The sequence below is a fragment of the Rattus norvegicus genome, chromosome 17, assembly GCF_021556685.1.
Source record: "Rattus norvegicus strain SHRSP/BbbUtx chromosome 17, alternate assembly SHRSP_T2T, whole genome shotgun sequence".
Lineage (NCBI taxonomy): Eukaryota > Metazoa > Chordata > Mammalia > Rodentia > Muridae > Rattus > Rattus norvegicus.
The window spans coordinates 68,471,957-68,498,488 of NC_141550.1; the positions used below are offsets into that span (position 1 = coordinate 68,471,957).

Consider the following 26,532-nt stretch of genomic DNA (forward strand, 5'->3'; position numbering starts at 1 on the left):
GGTTGAAATATTTCCAGAGGGTAAGTATTTAGCATTCACATTTAGCAGAAAATAGATGTTTCTTGAGGTTGGTGAGATGGCTCAGCAGTTAAGAGCACTGGCTGCTCTTCCAGGGGACCTGGGTTCAATTCCCTGCAACTACATGACAGCTCACAACTGTCTGTAACTCCAGTTGCAGGGAATTTAACATGCTCGCACAGACATACATGCTGGAAAAACACCAATGCAAATAAATCATAAACTTCGTTAAAACTTTGAGGTTTTCTTTGCTTTTATGTAATTTAACCATCAGTTCTCCAGCGTGAACTTTGTAGATATCAAACTGTTGTAAAGGTTGAAGGGCTGCAATAGAGTGGCTAAAGGTAAATAAAAAACAAGGTTTTCCTTGGTGTGGTGGTCCACGTTTGTTATCCCAGCACTGGGGAGGTAGGCAAGGGGATCAGAAATTTAGTTGTTCTTGCTGGAATATGATCACAACAAATTCAAGAGACTGGGGGAAATGGAGCAGTTTTAAATCTACAGTTCTACAGAACGGAAAGCCAGCAGAGAGAATGGCTGGTGTGATGATTTGATGCAAAACGCTGGTCTATATGGTCTTCTATCTTGGGGAATTTCTTGTTCTTTTCTCCCATAAGCCAGGACTTGCCCCCTTCCCAAATCTCACATTTCATTGGTTTAGGACACAAAGGCTTGTCTAGTTAATAATTTAAGCCTTTGGGATTGTCCTCTTTTCTGATCGTGGGGGCTCAATCACTCACCAGATGACCTGGAACTTTCCAAGTCTCCGAGTTCTGTGAGAGCCATGTACCAGCAGCGGCTGCAGTAAAGACGGGCCTAGACCCTCCTGCTTATCCACAGCTCTGATGAACTCTAAGCACACTGCATACTGAAGGTGGACCATCGCAGGCTGCTTCTTACACTCCCCAGCTATCACGGGTCCAGCCCAGGACACGTGAAATTCTGTCTGAAATGCAGGCACGCAGGCATGCAGGGGCACTCACGTACTCACACGCGCACACATGCATGCTCGCACGCACGCATGCATGCACACTCATATATATGTCAAACTCAACATGTCCTGTCTATCTTAGGATGCTGAATCATTAGAGACATAGCAATTCAATTGATTTGAGTGCACATATGTACTTATCTCTATATATTTAACATTTTGTTTTGCCTTATTAATAGATAATAAGTAGCTGGATGTCAGTATAACTGGCCAAACTCCCATGACTAGATCGCTCCTCAGAATCAGAGAAGCTAACTTATTAAAATTTGCATTCTGGTAAGATTCTTGCCACAAAGCCCGATGACCCGAGTTTGGTCCTCAGAACATGAATGAGAGGAAAGATGCATATTTCAACTTGTCCTCTGATGCCCATATGAGTGCCGTAACATATAGACACACTAACTAGCAAACTAAATATAAACAACAAAATAAAAAGATCCTGAGCTCATGGATGGTAAAGGCCAAAGATTAGGATCTGAAGTAGATTCCATGGATCTGTTGGCTAAACTTGACTGCCCCAAGCAATGGGTAGTATACATTTCACTGAAGTTCTTCTGAGGAATGTTTCAAACTACATGTGCGTACCTTAGGATGCCCTTATGCCATGATCGTATTATGAAGGCCATAAACTCTGAAGATGCTGGTGGCCAGAAGCATAAACATCTAGAGATTTTAAAAGAAAAGTGGCTTTCAGGCTTGATGGGATAGGCTTGTAAATTGTCCCTTTCTTTCTTCTGGGCTGTGCATGATACTGTCAGGAAACGTTCTTACCCATGAAAACAGACGCAGAAACACCTTTGCTCAACAAGGGCCCAAAGCAAAAGGCTCGGCTCAGGCCATGTCTCAGGTCCTGTTCCAACACCTCCTCAGTAAACTGTTTATAAACACCAGGCTTCCCTCCTTTATTTCCTCCCATTAACAATTTCTGAGCTGTTACTGTGAACAGGTCACCTTATCTAATTGTGATTGTGTATGTTCAGCGGCAGGGAGTGGCACTATTAGAAGGTGTGGCCCTGTTGCATTAGGTGTGACACTGAGGGTGTGGGCTTTAAGACCCTCATCCTAGCTGCCTGGAGGCCAGTATTCTGCTAGCAGCCTTCAGATGAAGATGTAGAACTCTCAGCTCCTCCTGCACCATGCCTGCCTGGATGCTACCATGTTCCTGCCTTGATAATAATGGACTGAACCTCTGAACCTGTAAATGTTGTCCTTATAAGAGTTGCCTTGGTCTGTTCACAGGAGCAAAACCCTAAGACACTAATTATTCTTAATGAGTATTAGTTTGAGCAATAGACACTATGGGAAAAGAACTTGGAGTCTGTGAAATATTGTTCCTTTTCAGAGATGATATTTTTTGAGGTAGTTACAGGCTGGGCCTAACTTCCAGTGAGAATCAGTATTTTCTTGCTCCTCTAGGATCTAATCCTGGGATTCCAACTTGAACCAGCACTCTCAGCAGGACTTCTGGTCTTTGCTTCCCTATTCCTATGTGTCAAAAGCTGTACTCCATTTTTCCACCTTTCTGTTATTTTCCTTGAATTAGGCAATGCACCATGACAGAGTCAGCATAGAATACCATCTCTGGAATTTGGTCCAGTGGTTTTTAGAGCTACCTAATTTCTGAAGTCTGTTCTAGGCCAGAGAGATCACATCTTGTTGCCTGGTGTAGGAGGGCTCAGCCCACTGTGGGCAGCACCATCCCTATGCAGGTGGGACTGGGTTTTATAGAACAGGTAGCTGAACATAAGCTAGGAAGCCATCCAGTAAGCAGGATTCCACCATGGTTTGCTTCAGGCTCCTGCCTTGGCTTCCTTCTGTAAGGACTGTGGTCTGTAAGATAAAATAGACCCTTTCCTTTTGGTCAAAGCTGCTTTATTATAACCACAGAAACCAAATTAGAACTCTTGGGATGTCTACCTGAAGAAATATACCAACAGCCTTTGACCTGAAAGTTATGGTTGCTGTATGCAAGAGGGACACCTGTAGGTATTGAAATTTTTACTCACTCATTCATTCATTTGACCAATAGGCAGATCCACTCAGGTTGCTTTCATAACTTCAATTCATCAGTCTAGAAGAACTGTTCAGAATGACATGGAAGCTAAGGATTTAAGTCTTGAGTCAAATTCAACCAGGTGCAAACTAAGAGAACACATGTTCCAGGTGGAAGAAAAATTATAAAAAATGCGTATTCTAGATGCAAAAGTTTAACCCTTGGGGTTGGGGATTTAGCTCAGTGGTAGAGCGCTTGCCTAGCAAGCGCAAGGCCCTGGGTTCAGTCCTCACCTCCGGGAAAAAAAAAAAGTTTAACCCTTGAAACCAAGAGGTAAAGAGTCCCTCCAGCTGGTGCTATACCTGTTCCCTTAAGTGGACACCATTCTCTGCCTCAGTTTGTGTATACTCTTTTGTTCTTCATAAACGGAACACAGCAGGGACTCTGTGTACACATCATACATTACATGGCCAAATGAACAGTCTCTTCTGAGGGTGGTGTATTGTTTTCATGAGATGTGTGCAGGTTAACACAGTGATCAGTTGCTGGGACTTTAGGGACTGATACCCATAGTTACCGTCTCTTTTCTACGTAGGTGACGTGTGGCTCCACCAACTGATTAAATCTCATACCAGGAAGCAGTAGGCAGCAGTCCTCAGAAGTCTACTGCTGATGATTGGCCACTGCTGCTGCCCCTACTTGACATTAATTCTACATTCTTTCATTTATTCAGCTAACATATACCGTGAACAAACCTTAAGCTTTGATTATTCTGACATAGACACTTATTCTGGCTTCCAACTTCAATGGCCTGTCTTTGAACTTCAAGCCGTCGTAATGGAGTGCTTACATGTACTTTTTGTTTCTGGCTTCTATGCTAGAGTGGCCTGTTCTACTATTGTGGGTACGATACTTGTTCTTTTCATTGCTTGATAGCAAGTCATAAGCACCAAGGATTTACTCATTATACCTGTTCAGCTGGGATGTCATAAGCTAGTAGGAACTCCATGTAAAATGGTAAAGTGCCTGTTACGTAAACATGAGGAGTTATGTAAGCTTGGGGGCCTGAATCTGGATCCCTAGCACCCTAGGTAAAAGCCAGGAGTGGTGGTACATGTCTGTAACCCTAACACTAGTGGTGTGTCATTGAGTTCTGCTCCACGCAGAACTAGCCAATTGGTTAGCTCTGGATCCAGTGAGAAACCTTGTTTCGACGAATAAGGTAGCTTGTGATGGATGAAAGACATCTGACCTCAACCTCTGACTTCTACACATAGGTCGGTGTACACACATAGACACAGGTACAGACGGAAGGACTCACAGTGTATCACCTATTGAAAGGTAGTGTGACTGCTGGGTATGGTGGCACACCTTTGATTCCAACCCTTTGCAGGCAGAGGGAGAACCTCTATGGGGGCCAGCCTGGTCTACACAGCAAGTTCTAGGACGGTCCTATATACAAAGAGGGGTTAATTTGAGAACCTAGGAGAGATCTAGTTTCTCAGAGAATGTGAGTGTGTCACTGATTTCTTGGCTCAAGAAAAATGCCAGTGGGTTTGTTTAATGAGGGCAAGAGTCTGAATCTGAGCCACGATTAAGAAATGGTAGTCAAGCCAATCTTCTAGGTAAGTCTCTCATCAGGCAGGGTTTGAGTACAAACTTCTCCTTCAACGCAACACATACCAATCACAGGGTGGTGTGTGTGTATGTTTGTGTGTGTGTGTGTGTGTATGTGTGTGTGTGTGTGTGTATGTGTGTGTGTGTATGTGTGTGTGTGTGTGTATGTTTGTGTGTGTGTGTGTATGTTTGTGTGTGTGTGTGTATGTGTGTGTGTGTGTATGTGTGTGTGTGTGTGTGTATGTGTGTGTGTGTGTATGTGTGTGTGTGTGTGTGTGTGTGTGTGTGTGTGTGTGTGTGTATGGTAAGGTTCATCTCTAAAATGTTGGATTTATTTTGCTTTGTTTTCCACATGGGCTCTCATTTGTAGGCCTATTCTCAGAGTTCTGCCTCTGTCACCTGGCACTGAGATTGGCATGAGTTAGCACGCTCAACTTCTCCACTTTGTTCTTTGAGGCAGTCTCTCTCTCTCTCTCTCTCTCTCTCTCTCTCTCTCTCTCTCTCTCTCTGAACATGTGAACATGGAGTTTATTGATTTGATTAGGCTAGCTGGCCAATAAGCTTCAGAAATCCACCTTTGCTTGCCCTCAGTCAGCATTGGGTTCAAGATACATGCCTAGTACCCAGCTGTCACAGGAGTGGCTGGGATCCAAAACCAAGGCCTCATGATTATCAGCCAGCACTTTACGGATTGAATCCGTCCTCTCCGTAGCTCATTTCTTTCTAGCATGCAGTGTTTGTCTGAATGCTCCATGTTGTTCGTTCATCCCATTCTATGAACGTAACAGATTTCTATGCTAAAATGTACATTTGGGACTCTCAACCATGTAGACCATAAATCTAGCATAAAGGATGTGAAGATGGAGATGGCAGCTCAGGAGGCATATGCTCTTGCTGGGAAGAGGACCAGAGTTCAAACCCCCTGTACCCATGTAAAAGCCATGATTCCCTTGTCCCAATAACCTAGCATTGTTAGGTAGATCAGGGACAAGGGTAGGTAGATCAGAGGAGCTCACTAGCCAGCAAGCCTACCTTCCTGTTCAGAGAGGACCTGCCTCAGAAACTGAGGCGAAGAGCAATTGACTAAGACGCCTAACTTCCTCCTCTAGTCTTTACATGTATGGCATCCTGGCACACATGTGCATACATACTGTGAGGACTGAATTAGCCAGAGCCAGGCTGACTCCATGACAGGCTGCAAACTGGCAGTTTGGGAGACTAGGCCTAGTTTGTGTCCCAGAAATGAGAATCTGGATCCAGGAACCTGTGGTAGCCAGCCACAGCCTCGGGCAGACAATCCGAGGATATCTTGTCATTTGGCCCGGAGTAAGAAGATAGCTATAATGAGTAAGCAACCTCCTACACCAGGGCCCTAGAGACAGAGCTACCCACTCAAGATGTAAGGGCACAACCCCTCCCTGGAATTCCCAACAGAAAGAGCTGGGCCTGAGAGTTCACAAGGCGTCTCCATTCCCAAATGGGGAGACCGCTGAATGCAGGAGATTCAGCTGAAAAACACCCTTTGCTTTTGCAAACTATCTGAGCCTGGGATATTATTCTCTGGAAATTCCTGACCTTAACAATACCACATACATGAATATAAAAATTTAAGGCAGAAAGCTGTCTGCCAGATATACAAGTATAATATGCCCACATTTACTATGTAGAAAGTACATCCTTAAGGCTAAAAAACAAAAGCAAAAACCTTAAAAAAAAAATAGTTTACCTTTGCCAGGTAGTCAACCAATAAGATTTCTGTCCCCTTTACCCTGGTAAGGGTCCAATGGACGAGGCTGATCCAACTGAGGGAATGTCACCACCTCACTAGACAGGTCCCAGGGAATAAAGACAACTTTAGCTAGGATTCCTTGTGTTGTGCTAATGTGTTTCCTCCACTCAAAAGCCACTGTTCCCACCCCCATCCAGTAGGGTAAGGAATACAATAAACAACCAAACACCTTAACTATCCTTCAAAACTAACACATCTGTGTTACAGTCCTAAGGTCAGAGGTAGCTATGCTTTGGGGGAGGGATACAATTCCTTATTATAAAAGATGCTTTTGGGGTTGGGGATTTAGCTCAAAGGCCCTGGGTTCGGTCCTCAGCTCCAGGGAGGGAGGGTGTGTGTGTGTGTGTGTGTGTGTGTGTGTGTGTGTGTGCATGCTTGTACTAAGGAGTTTATGGGACCCAGCTATTCGTACACATCACGTCCTCCCATCGTTCTGGCAATACAGCAATATCCAACCCTTGCAGTCCCAGGTTATAGTTTATAGTTCAGTGTAATAACCACTAGCTTTATAAACTACTGGGAACTAGTCATGTGCAGTCAGCCAATTCTTAGAAAATAAAACTACAAGTATTTTAAATGCTAAAGGTACATAGCATTTATCATATTTAAGATACAATACACAGATTAACCATTATATCCAGATATTAACAAGCCAGACAATATTAAAATAATTTATTTTTAATTTTCAATAAATACTTGCTACATAGTCATATCCTCAATGATAAATCAACTGTTCTGAGTTACCAAGAAATCAGATTTATAAAATTTTTGTAAGAAAAAAATTATTATGCACCATTTAAGAATAAAGCTGTCTGAAGAGCTCAAATTTTACACACCTGTGGAAAGTTTTAAAGATTAGTGAAAACACATATCAGTATATGCCTATTCTATAACATCAAATCTTAGCATGTGACTATTCCGAACATCCCTCATTGCCACTCCCTCCCACTTCCACCTCTAAATTAAGCCCTGATTATGGTGCAGTGAGCCCATTATGGGACCCTTGGTATCACCCATTAAAATTCTGGTTGTTGCTGGGCATGTGGTACACATCTTTAATCCCAGCACTTAACAGATAGATGGATCTCTAAGTTCTGAGGCTAGCCTGGTCTACAGACTGCGTTCTAGAATAGCCAGGGCTAGCCTGTCTCAAAACACCCCTCCCACTTCCCTAGTTTTTCTTGTTTTTGGTTGTCTTAACAAAGGGGTGTAAATGCTACTAATCATTCAACACAGGCCAGACCCAAAGACAAGCCAGGCCAGCAGTGGTAGTGCCAAAGGTTTTCTCAACTGTTTAAAGCAGAGCTCACTCTCATCTTAAGATTAACCCATCTTTTTCACTCTGATTGTAAACAGATTGCAGAATAGCTAATCAGTTACCATGACTACCAAATGTAACAGTCATCTTTAAATAGTAAAATAATTTCAGGATGGTTAAAGCACAAAATCAACTGAGAATGACAAAAATTAGTATACAGAACTGACCTTTCAAATGTGTGGGTCAAACACTCAAGGGCTCAAAGCAATTGTATATTAATATTTGATTTGTACCACACATACAGATTTCTCTTTATCATAAAGCATAGTACAACAATCATTTACATTAGCATTTACACTGAGTTCAGTGCTATGACCATGCCAGAGATGAAATGTGGGGAAGATGTATATAAGTTCTATCATTTTCTATAGACTTGAGCATCCAGAATATTGGTTATACAGGAGTTCCTGAAATTCATCATCCTGTGTGAAGATTGAGGGAGCCACCTGCTTTCCTCTGAACCTGCTGTCTGTTATTATTGTTGTTACAATTATCTTTAGGATTAGGGACTCGACAACCCATGACATCATGCCTGCAAGGCAAACATGGTACCACTGAGCTGTACCCCAAGTTCGTTTAATCTCTTAGTGCTGTTTCAAAGCAGCTAAGCAGTGTCCTCTGTTCAATTTTCTATGATAAAAATCTAATGATATAAAAAAAACACTTGGCAATTAGCAAAGTGTTCTGAAAGTGTCAGAATGTAAAACATGAGGAGTTCTACTTATTCCTTTAATCTTGTCATAGCCAGGTATTTGTACAGGCTAAATTAAGTTTTCCTTATGGCATAATTTCATAATAACCTCTCCTAAATGTCTTTTATAAGCATCATATATATACATACATATATATATATATGTATATATATATATGTATGTAACTGTAAGATAGTTGAATTTTTCTTTTTTTTTTTTTTTTCTTTTCTCAAAACAAATTCTGGTTGTAAAATATCTATGTGTCATACAAGGGAGCCCAATTTAAAACAAAATCAAACCATTCTTAGTAGGTAGAAAAAAATCTCAAATCATTTACACATTCACATTCTATGTATTTTCTCATGGTCAACAAAAGGACTCAAATGGTTTAAGTTATCCCACCATTTAAAGAGAAAAGCGTCTGCAATAATCTTAAACCATGGAGTTAACTTAATTTCGCCCCTGGCTTCCTTCTTCAAAATTTCTTTGAGTTCTTCCTTTGATACATAGCAATAGCTTTTAATCTCGTTGGGATCCGGATTCAGGGTTACATTCTTCCTCAGAAACAAAATGTAATCAATTTCATGTTCACCCCAGATACCATCAGATTGGGCCTTGTAGTAAATTCTTGTTAGATAATTCATTTCATTTAGATCAACCTACAACATAAAAAGAAATATCAGTTAATAATACTATCAGTAAGGTGGTGCAGTCTTTAATCCCAGTACTCAGGAGGCAGAGGTTCTCTTGAGTTTAGGGCACAGTGAGTTCCAAGCTAGTAAGGATGCACACTGAGACATGTCTCAGACAAACAAACAGAAAGCCAAAGAGAAGGAAAAAGTGACTAGTGACAAAACAGAACTTAAAATCAACACATCTGTCTCAAGAATATCTTATTTTTTAAATTTATGTTTTTGTGTATGAGTATGTCGCTTGCATGTGTACCTGTGTCCCAGGTGTGTACCTGGTGCCCTGGAGACTAGAAGCAGGTAACTGATCTCCTAGACCTGGAGTTACAGAGCAGTGTAAGCTGCCCTGTTGGTGTTGAGCATTAAACATGGGTCCTCTGGAAGAGCAGCCAGTGCTCCTAGCTGAGCCATCTCTCCAGTCCTTCAACAGTATCTTGAATGACAGCAGCATAGTTTCACAATCAGAGCTTTTGAATATATGGAAAAATTATTAGTCTTGAGTGTCTAAAATTTTTATTCCTGAGACCCAACATAAGTTAATTTTTTTCAAAATATTAAAAAGTAGTTGCTCAAGCCAGAATGTAGCATCTGTTTTTTATAGTTGCTATTACAGAAGAACATTTACCATTTTAACTGCATATGAGAAGACACTTTGTCTTAATCTTCAAAGAGGACAGTTTAATTAGGCCTGGTGCTCTACTCCTTTAGTCCTAGCATGCTGGCTGGAAGCTGAAGCAGGCAGATCTCTAGGAGTTCAGGGCTAGTCTAGTCTACAATGAGCTCTAGGCTAGCTAGCCCTAAAATCTGTTTCTTAAAACCACATAGTTTTGATCAAATTGGCTATTATAATTGATCAAATCAGAGCTAATGAATGTTTTCATTAGGAACATGAGCCACACACAAATCTGAATGAACTGAAATAAACTTTTCTTTCCTTGGAATTGGAATTGTTCCTTCTAAAAACATTTTTCTATCAATCTGTGTGTGTGTGTGTGTGTGTGTGTGTGTGTGTGTGTGTATGTGTGTATGTGTGTGTCTGTCTGTCTGTCTGTCTGCCTGCCTGCCTGCCTGCCTACCTACCTAACCTATTCTTGAGGTGAAGTTTTACCATGCAGCCCTAGTTAGCTTAGAACTCTCTACATAGATATGACTGACCTGAAACTCTGAACCATCTACCTCTGCCTCCTGAGTGCTGGGATTTAGCTCACTGAGGGCTTGCCAAGCATGGATGAAGCCCTGGGTTCCATCCCCAGAACCATGGTGTACACTCTCATCACTAGGAAAATAGAGGCAGCTCATCAGATCAAGGTCATCTTCAGCTACAGCTTAAGTTCAAGGTCAGACTGAGCCACATCAGATCTCACCGATCCACTGAATCTCAAAAATAAATAAATAATAAGATAAAGTAAAAAAAAAAGAGGGAGGCTGGAAAGGTAGCGCAGGAGTTAAAAGTGCTGTCTTGCTCTTCCACAGGACTGTGGTTTGAGTCCCAGCACCCACGCGGCAGCTAACACTTGGTCTTAACTCTAGTTCCAAGGCATTCACCTCCCTCTTTTGGCTTCCTCTGGTACTGTATGTAGATGGCGCACATTGAGATACATGCAGGAAAACAGACATAAAGTAAAAATCAGTATTGTTTAAAAAAAAAAAAAAAAAAGAGGCTGAAGAGATGGCTCAGCAGTGCCTACCAGAAGATCCAGATCCGGTTCCCAGCACACATGCGGGGGTCTAACACCCTCTTTTCTGGTGTCCTTGGGCACCAGGCACACATATGGTGCATATAAACATTGGCAAAACACTCAGACATACAAAATAAAATAAGCAAATCTAAAAAGGTATTTCTTAAAAAAGAGAATAAAAACTTAGCTGGGTTTGGAATGTGTGCCAATAATCCCGGCATTTAGGAAGCAAAACCAAGCATATTGTTGGTTGGAGGCCAGTGAGAGCTGGGCAGCAAAGACCAGAACAATAAAACCAAACCAAAACAATAAAAATGCACACGACATCCTTATTGAGGGGTTAATTCTATCCATCAGGAAGTTGGAAAATCAAACCATGAACTACTGCAATCCCAGCGACTGGGAGGCCGAGGCAGAAGCATCAAGAATTTAAGGCAAGCTTTGGCCCCATGCTGTTCTTACTGGAAGCGCACTCGCCAAGAATGTACACAGTTCTGGGTTCCCTGGAAGCACTGCTGAGAACTTCTTCCTGGTAACAACCAGTCTCAGCCTGCTTAGAGCTGGGCTGTGGGCTGCTCGGTGACAGAGATGAGACCCCTTACCTCTTCCAAGGGTATCCCCAGCTCCGCCTTTAAGCGCCTCTGTGCTGCTCGTTTGACACCCATGGCATCATTTTCTTCCAGCTCCCCGGGGTTATTTAATGGATGACTACAGCAACTATTGGTGAAACAACCTGGAAAATAATAATATGAACAAAGAAGAATTATCTTCAAATCCTTGAAAGACCAAGGAAAAATTTTTATAAGCAATCAGATAGTTTTAAAAGTTAATTATAACAGGTTCCCAGAAATATTTTCTGAAAGACATTTATGGGTAAGTTTTAATGCTTTCTTAATCAAGATCAAAATATACAGATAATTCAGGGATTAAGATTATACTCACTGGATAAGATTATTTAATATAAAATACAAATGAAGCCAGGTGCCTGGCTGTTTCTTTTGGATCTTGGCTCCAAGAAGTTCAGTCAGACTGAATATAGTTCCCAGCAAAGTCTCCCTTATTCCTTAAGTACACTAACCTGGAAAGGTAATTTTAGCATCCGATCTCTGCTGTAACAGGAGCTTGTTTTCAGTATTAAACAAGAAGACACTGAAAGCTCGATGTATTAGTCCTAAAAGCAAAACAGATATGATTGGTCAGAGTGTGCTGGCTATTTCTCCACTTCTCCCTCCTGCAGTTGAGAAGGCACCTTGCTGACAGTGCAGCTGTGTTCCAGTCTCCTAACAGGAAGTTCTCTGTGGCTGTTATGGAGAATAGTTCTAGAAAACCAGCAAGACTCAAGAGAAAGGGATGGGAGCTTTGATGCATGTCAGATGCTCCTTCAGGAATAGTTAACCCACGACAGTTAACCCAGGCCATTTGGTATCCTGCGCTCTCGCTCTCTCTCTCTCTCTCTCTCTCTCTCTCTCTCTCTCTCTCTCTCTCTCTCTCTCTCTGTGTGTGTGTGTGTGTGTGTGTGTAGGTCCATATTTCTCTTCAATAACTACTCCTTTCTGTACTCTTTAGAAAGACAGACATGAGAACTATCATTAATGGTTTATTCCTTCCTTATGATTCCAAAATAAAAGAGGGAAATATTACAGGAGATGTAGAAAGGTAGATTTTATTTCTACACCATTTAACTGGAATGAAAGGGAAATTAGCATTCAGAAATGGATCTCTTAGTACTTGGGGGGGGGGGAGGCAGATTTCTTTTTTTTTTTAAATTGGACATATTTCTTTATTTACATTTCAAATGTCATTCCCTTTGCGGTTTCCGGTCCATAAGACCTCATCCCATCTTCTTCCAACAGGGTGTTCTTCCTCCCAACCACCCACCCCTTCCCACCTCCCCACCCTGACATTCCCCTACACTGGGGGGTCCAGCCTTGGCAGGACCAAGGGCTTCTCCTCCCATTGGTGCCCAACAAGGCCATCCTCTGCTACATATGCAGCTGGAGCCATGGGTCTGTCCATGTGTACTCTTTGGGTAGTGGTTTAGTCCCTGAGAGCTCTGGTTGGTTGGCATTGCTATTCTTATGGGATTGCAAGCCCCTTCAACTCCTTCAACTTTTTCTCTAATTCTTCCAACAGGGATCCCATTCTCAGTTCAATGGTTTGCTGCTAGCATCCACCTCTGTATTTGTCAGGCTCTGGCAGAGCCTCTCAGGAGACAGCTTTATCAGGCGCCTGTCAGCATGCACTTCTTGGCTTCATCAATATTGTCTAGGTTTGGTGGCTGTATATGTGTGTATATATATATATATATATATATATATATATATATATATACACACACACACACACACACACACACATGGATCCCCATGTGGGGCAGGCTCTGAATGACCATTCCTTCAGTCTCTGCTCAAACTTTGTCTCCATATCTCCTATGAATATTTTTGTTCCAGGGGGGCAGATTTCTATGACAACCAGCCAGCCAGAGTTGTACACAGTGAGACATTCTTTCCAAACCCCAAAAAGAGAAAGCATTCCTTTCATCTCAATATTTTTGTCAGCTAACTAGAAGTGTCTAGACAAATCACTTTATAACAAAGAATACCTTAAGACAGTACCTTTGTCAATGTTTTCATTCAGGTGACAATTTTTCTTGGTGTCAGCCCCAATTTTATTGTCATTTTCATCAATAAGAATACACATCTCTGCTAGAAGCTGAACCTGTTTTTCATCAAGATTGCTGGCATTGATTTCAGGCATTGTGACAGAATGTCTGATCTGACCTAGAACACTAAGAAAGAGAAAAGTCATTTGTATTACGGTTTTCTAAATGGCATGTAAATGTAGTACAGACATTCTAATACAAGCACTGTTAGAAGTGAAAGTGGACTTCAACTCACAGGATTTATCTACAACACTTATAAATTAATTTAAAATCCTCGCTAAGGTAGATGTCTAACGTGCAGAAGTATTAGACTTTCTGAAATAACGTCTTAACTCATAATGCCAGGATATAAAGAATGGACTTCAATGATTACAGGATAAAGTGACATTTTCTCATTCATTTAAAGACGCGGAAAGTACAAATGCACATCATCGAACTCAAGAAAAAGACCTAAGAACATATAAGAGAAGCGTTTTCATCAATAAAACCCACGTTGACAGTTACCGACCACAACACCTGCAAATCTCTCTTATGGTAGAAGAAAGCTTAGGAGTAGACCTATTTATTCATTTTTGCAAGAAGACAAGTCAAGTGTTCCATAGTGGGGCGAAGACCAGATTTTTCTCAACTCCCCAAGGGTTATGAACCACTACATTTCCCGGACTGCTGTATCGCTCTCAGGGCGTTTCCAGGGACAACCCTGAGGACTAGCTCCCCTACTGGGTTGCATCCGACCACCCAACGCTTTCTAGGACCAGGCACTCAGCCCCGAACGTCAAAGGCCACCATGGCGAGCCAAGCTGGGAAACCGGGTCATCTCAGCCTCATACAGCCACCCGACCCCTCCTGGTCCCCTCTCGCCATCCTTCCCCAAGCACAAGGGAGGCTTACCAGCGATTCCAGACAGGAGTGTCGAGAAGCTGTGCGGAGCGCCGTACTTCAACGCTCTCGGCAGCATGCTCCGCCTCCAGACCCCGCCCCTTAAGAGCTGATCCAATCACTCCTGCCAGTGCCCGTCCGCGCCACATGCCTCCAGCCAATTGCCAATCTAGCGTAGTCCTGACGTCACGACCGCGCCAGGTTTGCGCGCGGTGGCACCACCTCCTCTACGCGTGGGTCCGGAAGACTTGCTGGAGATCCCCGGTAGTGATTGCGACCCTGGAGCCCAAGAGATGGTGTTGGCGACTCCCAGTGGACAGCTGAGACTGCCCGCACGTCTAGCTGCTTTGCGGTGGGGAAGCTTCCTCACTGGGGAGACTTCTTGAGGAGGGGGATCGGTCTGGTCGGTCGCCAGCCAATGGCATCTTCGACCATGCCCGGGCTCACCAATCAGCTGGAGGCAAGGCTAGGGCAGGCCCCTGACTCAGCTTGTGTGCGCGTGTGCGTGATGATGTCAGACGCCTTGAGGTGCGCGCTCTGACAACTACAGTTTTCTTACCGGAGTTCTTGTGGGTTGGTCTTGATGGATATTAAGGAAAATTAAGAAATCACTGTTAATGTGTTAGTTTTGAAGCTTTCATCCTGCCTCCCCAACATGTTAGTCCACTCTACTTCCAGTAAGAAGATCCTGTAGATTTGCAGCAGCAGCGATAATTCCCAAGGCGCTTTGCAATGCGGAATAAAAGCAAAGTTAAATGAAGCAGAGGTCGGTTGGGAAAATAGAGTTTGTACTCGATTTGACAGTCATTAAACTATCGTGTGGCAGTCCATTCTTAACAAATTCAGTGACTCAAGGTTATTATAGGCTAGGAATCTTTCTCTACAGATTGTATGTGAAGTTTTTATAGATTTAGTGGCACATGTCTTAAACCTCAGCACTCAGGAGGCAGAGGCAGGCGGATCTCTTCAAAGTGAGTTAGTTCCACGGCAGCCGGAGCTACCCAAAGAAACCCTGTCTGGAAAAATGAATTAATTATTATGTTATGTAACTGGGGGAAAGTTCATGTCTCGAACAACCAAGTCAATACATGAATACATATAATAATGATAATAATAATTAGTTCTAATAATAGCAATTATTATAAGATGTGATGTCGTTGTGAAAAAGTTCATTTAAGCTATTACATAATAACGTTTATTATTTTGTAGTATATATGTGTAGTGTATGCATTATGTGCATATGTGTGTTAAGGTGCATAATATCTTCCTCTGTTACTTTTTATTAACATTTTGTTTTCACAATATTATCATTAATATTTTGTTTGTGAGTGGATGTGGGCATAGCACAATGCTCAGAGGCTAGTGGAGGTTAGAGGACAGCTAAGAGAATCAGTTCTCATTCCAGCAAGCTCAGGTCTTCAGGATTGGGGGCAAGTATCTTTACCCACTGAGCAATCTTGCCAACCTCTCCACTGTATTTTTTGAGAGAGGGTATCTCACTGAATTTGGACCGTGTTGATTTAGCTAGATCGTATAGCCAGCAAATCCTCATGTTTGGGATTGCAGATACACACTGACATGTCTGGCTTTTTCCATGGGTGCGGGGATCTGAGCTCAGGTCTTCAAGCTTTCACCATTCACCTGAACCTTCTTCCCTGCCCAATGCATGTGGAACTCAAGTGCATATTTCCCATGTATGATTTTGTAATACGCATTGGCCATTTAGAAAATAATGAGTTACTTAATTAAGCAAGTGTTCCAAATGTTGGCACATTTCATTATTCATTGTCAAGCAATCATATTACTATCACTAATAATCTTGAGACACATTAGGTACCTTTCCCTGGGAAGGTTCAAGGAGTGAAGCATTGTTGAAACACTGCTAAATACTATTAAGTCATTGATAATGATAATAATAACCCCTTATTCCTAATATTCCTTTTAATGTTATTTTTTCTTTATATGAGCTGAAATGGGAAGTGGGGGGTTGATATCCCCTCTCTGGTGCTCAGAATTCTTTGAACAAAGGACTACCAACCAACCAGCAAACCAACCAACCGGCCAACCAACCACCCACCCAACCAACCAGCCAACCAGGTAGCCAACCAACCAGTTAACTAACTAGCTGGACTACCTTCATGCTAGCTCCAGTCATTTTGAATACTCAGGGCATCATGAGGAAGCTATGCACAGGTGCCACTGCTGAAGTGTCACTCTTGTAGCATGGCTCCTGCAGCTATAATGTTATGTTTGGAATGGTTTATGGCAGATTTTTTTTTTTTTTTTTTTTTTGTCATCAGAAGCCTCAGCTTTTCCTGTCAAGATGGGGAGAGGTTCACATTGGAGAAAAGGCTTAGCCATGAAGAACTGGCTGCTCTTGCAGGGGACCTGGATTCAGTTACCAGCACCCACACTGCAGATCATACCCATTGGCAACTCCGATTCTGGAGATCTGAGACCTTCCCTTGCCTTCACAGACATACATGTAGGCAAAAGTTCATTCACATAAAAATTTTAAAGCCTTAGGAAATAAGAGTGACAGCATTTTCTCAAATGACCAAACCAAAGGCCTGCGACTGGAGTTTTTTTTTTTTTTTTAAGACAGTGTCTTGTGCTATGTACCATAGGCTAAGCTGAAAAGATCTAAGTCATCCAGATTGGCCTTGAACTAGTGGTGTTCCTCAATGGCAAGGGCAGTGATTGAAATGTCATGTAGCCCCAGGCTGGCTTTACACTGGTAGTAAAGGTTTCTGTTGCTGAGGAACGTCTTTGGGATGGGATGCAGCCTTAGGCTGCTCTTGTACTTCCAGCCTTTCTGCCTGGGCTGCCTGAGTGCCGGGATTTCAGGCGTGCACCACCGCGTTTGGCTGGAAATATTTTAACCTACTCTGTTTTTATTTGATCCAAAAAGTGCTAGAAAAGGGGGAGGGGTGTAAAGATAGAAGGGAAGTAGAACTTAGTAGGCCGAGAATAGGAACTTTAGCTGTGTTTTGTGGTTGAAGGTTAGAAGGAAGACAGTTCTAGACTCTCATACTAACGGGAAACCCAGCAGCATGTCATGACTTCAAACTGGCTACCGGCCTCGAGTACTTCATGGTACAGTCTCCTGGGCATTCCTTGGTGTCTCGGGTCCTTTCAACTTGAGTCCCAGTTGTCAGATGCTCTCTATTTTAATTGAACTTTCTAGAGGACTTATTTGGAGAGCCCTGTGTACTCTTTTTGAATTGATCTTTGTTATATATTTCTTGGTTTAGATTTGTATTTCAGCTTTTGTGTCAGAATCCCATTCTGGCCCAATCAACGGTGTTAAGAATGTGAGTCCAACCCTTCATAATAGTCCCAAATACTATAAAGTACCTCGGTGTGACTCTAACCAAGCAAGTCAAAGGTCTGTATGATAAGAACTTCAACTCTATGAAGAAGGAAACTGAAGAAGACCTCAGAAGATGGAAAGATGTCCCATGCTCATGGATTGGCAGGATTAACATAGTAAAAATGGGCATTTTACCAAAAGCGATCTACAGATTCAATGCAATCCCCATCAAAATTCCAGTCCAATTCTTCAAAGAGTTAGACAGAACAATTTGCAAATTCATCTGGAATGACAAAAAAAAACCCAGGATAGCTAAAACTATCCTCAACAATAAAAGGACTTCAGGGGGAATCACTATCCCTGAACTCAAGCAGTATTGCAGAGCAATAGTGATAAAAACTGCATGGTATTGGTACAGAGACAGACAGATAGACCAATGGAATAGAATTGAAGACCCAGAAATGAACCCACACACCTATGGGCACTTGATTTTTGAAAAAGGAGCCAAAACCATCCAATGAAAAAGATAGCATTTTCAGCAAATGGTGCTGGTTCAACCTGAGGTCAGCATGTAGAAGAATGCAGATTGGTCCATGCTTATCACCCTGTACAAAGCTTAAGTCCAAGTGGATCAAGGACCTCCACATCAAACCAGACACACTCAAACTAATAGAAGAAAAAGGGGGGAAGCATATCGAACACATGGGCACTGGAGAAAATTTCCTGAACAAAACACCAATGGCCTATGCTCTAAGATCAAGAATCGACAAATGGGATCTCATAAAACTGCAAAGCTTCTGTAAGGCAAAGGACACTGTGGTTAGGACAAAACTGCAACCAACGGATTGGGAAAAGATCTTTACCAATCCTACAACAGATAGAGGGCTTATATCCAAAATATACAAAGAACTCAAGAAGTTAGACTGAAGGGAGACAAATAACCCTATTAAAAATGGGGATCAGGGTCCAAAAAATGGGGTTCAGAGCTAAACAAAGAATTCGCAGCTGAGGAATATCGAATGGCTGAGAAACACCTAAAGAAATGTTCAACATCTTTAGTCATAAGGGAAATGCAAATCAAAACAACCCTGAGATTTCCCCTCACACCAGTGAGAATGGCTAAGATCAAAAACTCAGGTGACAGAAAATGCTGGCGAGGATGCGGAGAAAGAGGAACACTCCTCCATTGTTGGTGGGATTGCAGACTGGTACAACCATTCTGGAAATCAGTCTGGAGGTTCCTCAGAAAATTGGACATTCAACTGCCTGAGGATCCAGCTATACCTCTCTTGGGCATATACCCAAAAGATGCCCCAACATATAAAAAAGACACGTGCTCCACTATGTTCATAGCAGCCTTATTTATAATAGCCAGAAGCTGGAAAGAACCCAGATGCCCTTCAACAGAGGAATGGATACAGAAAATGTGGTACATCTACACAATGGAATATTACTCAGCTATCAAAAACAATGTCTTCATGAAATTCATAAGCAAATGGATGGAACTGGAAAATAATCATCCTGAGTGAGGTAATCCAATTACAGAAAAAACACACTTGGTATGCACTCACTGATAAGTGGATATTAGCCCAAATGCTCGAATTATCCACATTGCACAGAACACATGAAACTCAAGAAGGATGACCAAAATGTGAATGCTTCACTCCTTCTTTAAAAGGGGAACAAGAATATCCTTGGGAGGGAATAGGGAGGCAAAGTTTAGAACAGAGGCAGAAGGAACACCCATTCAGAGCCTGCCCCACATGTGGCCCATACATATACAGCCACCAAACTAGATACGATGGATGAAGCAAAGAAGTGCAGGCTGACAGGAACCAGATGTAGATCTCTCCTGAGAGACACAGCCAGAATATGGCAAATACATAGGTGAATGCTAGCAATGAAAGACCCTCAGAGTGGGGAGACCCTCACTCAAGTCTCGGGATGACGCAACCCCCCCAAGAACTCACACAAGACCATCCTTGTTGTAATCACATGAGGTTTATCGATAGCAACCAGTGCACTGGGGTCGAGACTCATATCCCACGCAGGGGCAGTGGAGTTCGACCCCAAGAGGATGGGAGAAGAGGTATTTAAAGGGAGAAACCACAACCTGAGGGGGCAGGGATGGCGTCATTGGAAAGTGTGTAGAATAACAGTGAAAAATCACAAGGAAGAACTCTCTGTCCCCCAAGATTGTTTTCTAGGAGAAGCTGTCTCCTACTTCTCAGATTGTTTAACTTCATGGTCCGCTAGTTCCTAGGAGAAGTTGTTTCCTGTTTCTCAAGATTGTTCTCTAAGATTTATGGTCAGCTAGTTTCTGGGAGAAAGCTGTTGAGCTGGCCAATGTAATTATCCATTCTATAGCCCTAGGAGAGGCTTCTTGGAACATACAATTCTGGGGCCTAACCTGTTTTTTTTTTTGTTTTTTTTTTTTTTGTTTTTTTTTTGTTTTTTTTTTTTTTTTGTTTTCTGCTCTAAACTTTGTGTCTAGGGGGACAACTTTAAAACTTTTACCTTTCAAGCAACGAACTACTGAACTGAGAATGGGACCCTGGTTGACGGAATGAGAGAAAGAACTGAAAGAGCTGAAGGGGCTCGAGACCCCATATGAACAAGAATCCCAACCAACCAGAGATTCCAGGGACTAAGCCATTACCCAAAGACTATACATGGACTGACCCTGGGCTCCAAATTCATAGGTAGCAATGAATAGCCTAGTAGGGGCACCAGTGTAAGGGGAAGCCCTTGGTCCTGCCAAGACTGAACCCCCAGTGAAGGTGATTATTGGGGGGAGGGCGGTAATGGGGGGAGGATAGGGAGGGGAACACCCATAAGGAAGGGGAGGTGGAGGGGTTAGAAGGCTGATGGACAGGAAACTGGGAAAGAGGTTAACATTTGAAATGTAAATAAGATATACCCAATTTAAAAAAATGGAAAAAAACCCAGACATATAGAACCTTTCTATTAAAATAAGGCTGAATCAGAAAAAAAAGAAGAATGTGAGTGTAAGGTTCAAAGGATAAGCAGAGATGAACAGTACAGGAGTTTAGAAATATAATCGTTACCCTTTTTCCTAATTCCATATGGTTGTCGTGTACAGGCATTGAACCCTAGGCATTATTTCAGGGCTTTCTCCAACTGTTGCATACTATATTATGGTTAGTTTTGTAAGCACTTTTATGTTTTTATGTATTTATGGGTGATGAAGCAAGAGACAAAGTGGCAGAATAATCCAACCAATAGACTGAGTTTTAAAAATCTTAAAAAAGAAACACATTTATGGAAGTTCTTTTTTCTTATTGTTCATGGTTTGGATAGAAAATTGCCCACAAAGGCCATGTGTTGAAGGCTTAGTCCGCAACGTAGCAATACAGCAGGAGTCAACGGTTGAACCTGGGGTCATGTTAATATGAGCATTATGATCTTCTCAACAGGTTAATCCCATTGTACTGGCAACTGATGGGATTGTTAGGCGCTAATTGACAGTTTTAGGCCGGGGCTGAGTTGGAGGAACTTACTGGGTACACGTTCTTGAAGATTATGGTTTGTTTCTGCTGATGCGCTTCTGGCTTCAGTAAGGTTGGGTCAGCTTTGCTCTGTCCTGCCCTGTATGTTATGACTGCCTTCTTGTTTGCACAGGCCCATGGTCAGCACGGCCTCATGACCATGGTCTGACACTCCTTTCTTTACTCTCGTGTGTGATCACTGAAATGGAACACTCATGAACACACTCAGTTTGGAAACTAGTCAGTGAGTGTCACAGTAAAATCTTAGGCACTGCAGAGGTGTTCTTATACCCATTGTTGAAGACTGAGCCTGGGGCCTCATGAATGTTAGCTGAGCAGTGCACCACTGGGCTCGGTCCATACCCACCCCTTTCTTCTCACTTTAAAAACCATGAACCAGTCCCTGGACAAGTGGTCCTCCCATCTCAGGTTCCTGAGTTAGTGTGGGACAGATCTGAGCTGCAAGCTTATTGATTCTTTCATTATCTTATGACTTCACTCTATATTCTTTGAATACTGGGAATCCTTTAGGAAGGGACAATGAAACATGTAAGAATATTCTTGGAATATTTAAAATACAGCATTTGAAGACTGGGGGATGGCTTAGGTACTGAAGTGCAAGCATGTGGACTTGAGTTCGATTCCCAGAACCCACATAAAAAAGACGAGTATGAACTGTGTCTGTTGATACACACCTTAATCCCAGCAGTCAGGAGGCACAGATAAATGGACTTTTGAGATAAATGTGAGTTCTGCCAGCCAAGGCTACATAGTGAAAACCCAGTCTCAAAAACAATCAACAAACAAAATTTGGGAATGGTGGGTATTCTGGTAAATCCAGAGTTCTCAAGGGGGAGATACATAAATCCCTGGGGCTCTCTGGCCAACCAGCCTAGCTTACCTGATGAGCTCCAGGTCAGGGAGAGACCTTCTCTCTAGTGAAAGGTGGACAGTGCCTAAGGAATGCCATCTGAGGTTGGCCTGCGGCCTAATGTGTGATAGATTTATAACAGTGGAATTACTATGGTATTAGCAAGTGGTGAAGGTGAGAAGGTGGCCTACTGGAGGAGGTAGGCCACTGAGGACAGGCCTGGGCTATAGCTTACCCTGGCCTTCTCCTTACTGCCATATGCTTTTGCCACAAGCCCAGGACATGCTAAAGTTATTTCTGTCAGGTATTTGGTGACAGAGACATAAACACTAGTAAGTGGAGGAAGCAGAATCACTGCTATGACTGTCTGACAATGTTGACTGTTTGTTTGTTGTTTATTCTGGGTCTCACTTTGTAGTTCAGATTGACCTGGAGCTATGCATAGCCTAGGCTTGTCTACATCTGTGATCATTCTACTTCAGCTTCCAAGGTCCGGAGTTACAGTTTGAGCCACTACACCCAGTAACAACTGGTATTGCTTTGCAGGAGGAATTTGTAAGAGTTTGGAGTAGTCTAGAGAAGGCTTAGAATGCTTTGCTATTCTGTATGAGCTCTGTAGACCAGAATGTAGTAGAAAGCAGACAGGAAGCAATGCTCTGGAGACCTCTAGTGGTTACAAAAATTTCAAAATACAATTTTTTGTATCATCCCAGAGGCCACTCATGTTAGGTTCTAGCTAAGAATTTGCCTACTTTTTGCCCACATCCTGAGACTTTCACAGGTGTGGCGTTTAAAGGTAATGAACTAATTACTTTTAAACAGCAAAAATTCAAGACAGCTTAGTGTTCATACTTTGGGGTAGACAATATATATGTCATAATGAAACCATTATTTTGTAGGCCAACGACAATTTTACTTTTTAGAAAACTAGATGCAGTTTCTATAATCTCAGCACTTATATTTGTTTGAGACAGGGTCTCAAAATTCTTGGCTACATAGTGAGTCTGAAGGTACCCTGGGCTGCATGAGATCCTGTCTCAAGCAAAGACAAAACAAACAAAATGGAAAGATGCAGTGTGCACAGGGACAGTAAAGAAGACGTCTTCAGAAGATTTTGGGAATCGGCCAACTCTTCCCACCATGAACTCAGGCGTAAAACTACAAATCCATTTTGACATTCTCTTGAGAGGTATAGGGCCACCTCAAGAAATACTTTTCTGAAGTCAGCCACCCAGAATCTGAGGCCAGTACTGTTGTGACCCAAAGGGTCTGGGTCTCTGTGGTTGAACTTGGTACTACCCACATGATACTGGTTTTGCAGGCTTACACGGTGCAACAACAATGGATGTAGTCATGGAGGATTCCACCAAGATTTCACAGGAAGGACTCAGATGACAGGAGATGTTCATCAGGTCAGGATCCCCCATAGACAGCCTCTGAGAGATGATACAGGGGGCTATGAATGTGAGTCTTAAGCTGCAATAGAGACCCCAGAATGCTAGAAATACAGAATATTTGCTAAAGAAAGCCACAGTGATCAGCCCAAAAGGCTGTCAAAAGTCCCACTGTGAACATCAGATATGGAGTTATGTATCCTTTTCCATTAATTGATTTTACTTTTTATCCTAATTGTAGGTCCTCTCCTTCTAGTCTCCCCCTCACATGACCCTTTCCCCCATTCCTCTCTCCCCTTTACCCCTAAGAAGGGGGAAGGTTTCTCCTGGGTACCAACCCATCCTGGCACCTCAAATCACTACACGACTATCCACTATCATTGGATGACTGTACATCCTCTCCCACTGAGGCCACATAAGGGCATGCAGGCAACAGTCAGGGTAAACCATCGCATCGGTTGTTGGGGGACTCACATGAAGTCCAAACTGCACATACAGTACCTATGTCAGGGTAGACCTAGGTGCAGCCCTTGTGTGCTCACTGATAGTTCAGTCTCTAGGAGTCCCCAAGGATCCAGGTTAGTTGACTTTGTTGGTCTTGGTCTTGGTCTTGGTCTTGGTCTTGGTCTTGGTCTTATTTATTTATTTATTTATTTATTTATTTATTTATTTATTTTGGAGCTGGGGACTGAACCCAGGGCCTTGCACTTGCCAGGCAAGCGCTCTACCACTGAGCTAAATCCCCAACCCGGTCTTGGTCTTCTTATGGACTTCCTATCCTCTCTGGATTCCTTAGTCCTTTCCCCACCTCTTCCATGTGTTAATGCTTCCAATGCTGATTTGCAGTCTTGCTTTGGTCCAATGCAAATGCATGATTCTGAATGTATGATAGACGTCTTCTCTGCATGCATAGGCCTCTTTATGCAATTCAGAGTCATACAACTACCTCTCTATATGGGAAGTATACAAAGATGAAGTTCGGGAATTATATCTTGGGCTCACATTCATCCTTGTATAATAGCAACATTTGTTTTTTTGCCTTTGAATGTTGGAAGATGTAACTTGTTTTTATATGGGCTCATAGCTAAGTTTGTTTTGGGTTTCAGAAGAAACTTGAATCTAAGTATTTGAGATGGCTGTCAAGACTGCTCAGCTGTTAACAGTAAGAACTGCTCTTGTAGTGGGCTTAAGTTTGATTCTTAGAACTATGTCCAAATGCTTATACTGCCTATAACTCTAGGAGATCCACACTATTTTCTGGACTCCTTAGACAACTGTAGTCATGTACACACACACACACACACACACACACACACACACACACACACACACGAACATACTTTAAAAATTATAGATCTTGAACTTAGTCTTTGGAGCACATTTTGGAATTGTTACAGAGTTTGGGGGACTCTTGGGAGTAGACTAAACACACTTAGCATTATGAGGTGACTATGAATTTTTGGAGGCCAAGGGCAGAATGGTATGGTTTGAAATAAAAAGATCTCTACAGGGTTACATTTTGGGTGCATTTTCCTTAGATGGGGGTGCTACTTTGGAAGAGTCAGGATACTCTGTAGATGGGGTCTAAGACTGGAGATAAGTCTTTAAGGGTGTATTATTCCTTGCCTCCTTGCCTTATTCTTTGCTTCTTGTCTGGCATTAGGTTAAGAGTTTCTTCTGCCAAATGTTTCTACCACCATGATATCCTGCACAAGCGACTGTGAGCTAATTCCCCTGGAACCATGTACCAGAGGAAATCCCTTCCTTTTTTATCTTGATAAAAGGCATCTTGACCAAGCAATAGAAAACTAACACATTATCATCATATTTGCATTTCAACTGTACTTTGTGAAGAATCTGTTATTTAGGTATTGCCATGAGATCTGGTCGGATGATATCTTCACAATGATGTCTTTGTATATACTCTTGAGATGGTGAAACATAGAGTTTGAGATATATAACACCAGGACACTATGCTCCCTTATGTAACTCAGATTTATTCAGCCCTTTCTAAATGCCTACTATTATGCAGAGTTTCACTTCGCCTCTTATTCTGTGACTTTAGGCTGGTGCCCTGCTGATTGTTTTCTTTAAAGTTTTTGAATTTTATTTTATGTGTATGAATATTTTGCATACATGTATACCATATGTGTGTCTCATACCTGAGGAGATCAGAAGAAAGGCCTTGGAGTTCATAACACTGCAGATGTTGAGGCCTGCTCCTTTTTAACATAAGTGTAGCCATTTTGCATTCAGTCTCTATTTTGCTCATAAGGTGAAATTAAGTTCAGGTTCTCAGACTCCACTTCCCAGAAGTAATGATTCATAGCTGACGCTGAACAATGCCACTAATAAGCCAAAACGTTATGATTATAATGTTTATGCTGTTATCTCAGTGCTCTGAAATTCCCATTTACTACCACCCCTCTTACCTCACTCAGGACCAATCAGCTTAAAGGTTAGCTGATACTACTTTTGTCTAGTTAGGCAAAATTTTGTACTGCTCCCGCCTTGTCTTTTAAACCTCTGAACCTGGTTTTCCTATAAAAAGCCTGCCCCAAGAACAGACTGGTACCACAAAATTAGGTTCCTGAGTTCCTTCTATGGTCCTGACTGATCAGTCTTGTGGTATGTGTTCTATAAACCATTCTTTCTCACCTAGGATCTGTGTTAATATGGTTTGTAATGCACTTTCTGGACCCTAACAACAGACAGTTGTGACCTATCATGTGGGTGCTGGGAATTGAACTTGGGTCTTCTGCATGAGTACTCAGTGCTCTTAACAGACAGCTCCCTCTTAGGGTTTCATTGCAATTCTTACAAAGGATATCTAACTGGAGCTGGTAACAGTTCGGAGGCTTAGTCCATTATCGTCTTGGTGAGAAGCATGGCAGCATGCAGGCAGGCATAGTACTGCAGATGGAGCCGAGAGCTCTGTATCTTGATCCAAAGGCAGCAGGAGACTGAGACTTACTTGCCACACTTGAACTTGAGACCTCAAATCTGCACCAGGCCCATACTTCCTTCAACAACACACCTACTCCAGCAAGGTTACATCTCCAATATTGTCACTCCCTATGGGTCTATAAGAGCCATTTTATTCAAACCACCACACCCT

General features: G+C 42.3%; 2 protein-coding genes across 2 annotated transcripts in view; one reads left to right on the forward strand and one right to left on the reverse strand.

Moving 5' to 3' along the window:
• Positions 1–7,052: 7,052 nt before the first annotated feature.
• Idi1 (isopentenyl-diphosphate delta isomerase 1) lies at positions 7,053–14,712 on the reverse strand. The gene is given in 5 exon segments (NM_053539.2): positions 7,053–9,077; positions 11,389–11,519; positions 11,865–11,957; positions 13,402–13,574; positions 14,340–14,712. Coding segments are annotated over 5 exon segments (852 nt in total). The 5' UTR covers positions 14,477–14,712; the 3' UTR covers positions 7,053–8,759.
• The window catches only part of Wdr37 (WD repeat domain 37), a 66,432-nt gene continuing 54,512 nt past the window's right edge, over positions 14,613–26,532 (forward strand). The window contains 1 exon segment of the mRNA NM_001107362.2: positions 14,613–14,855. The gene's annotated coding sequence lies outside the window, so the exon portion shown is untranslated.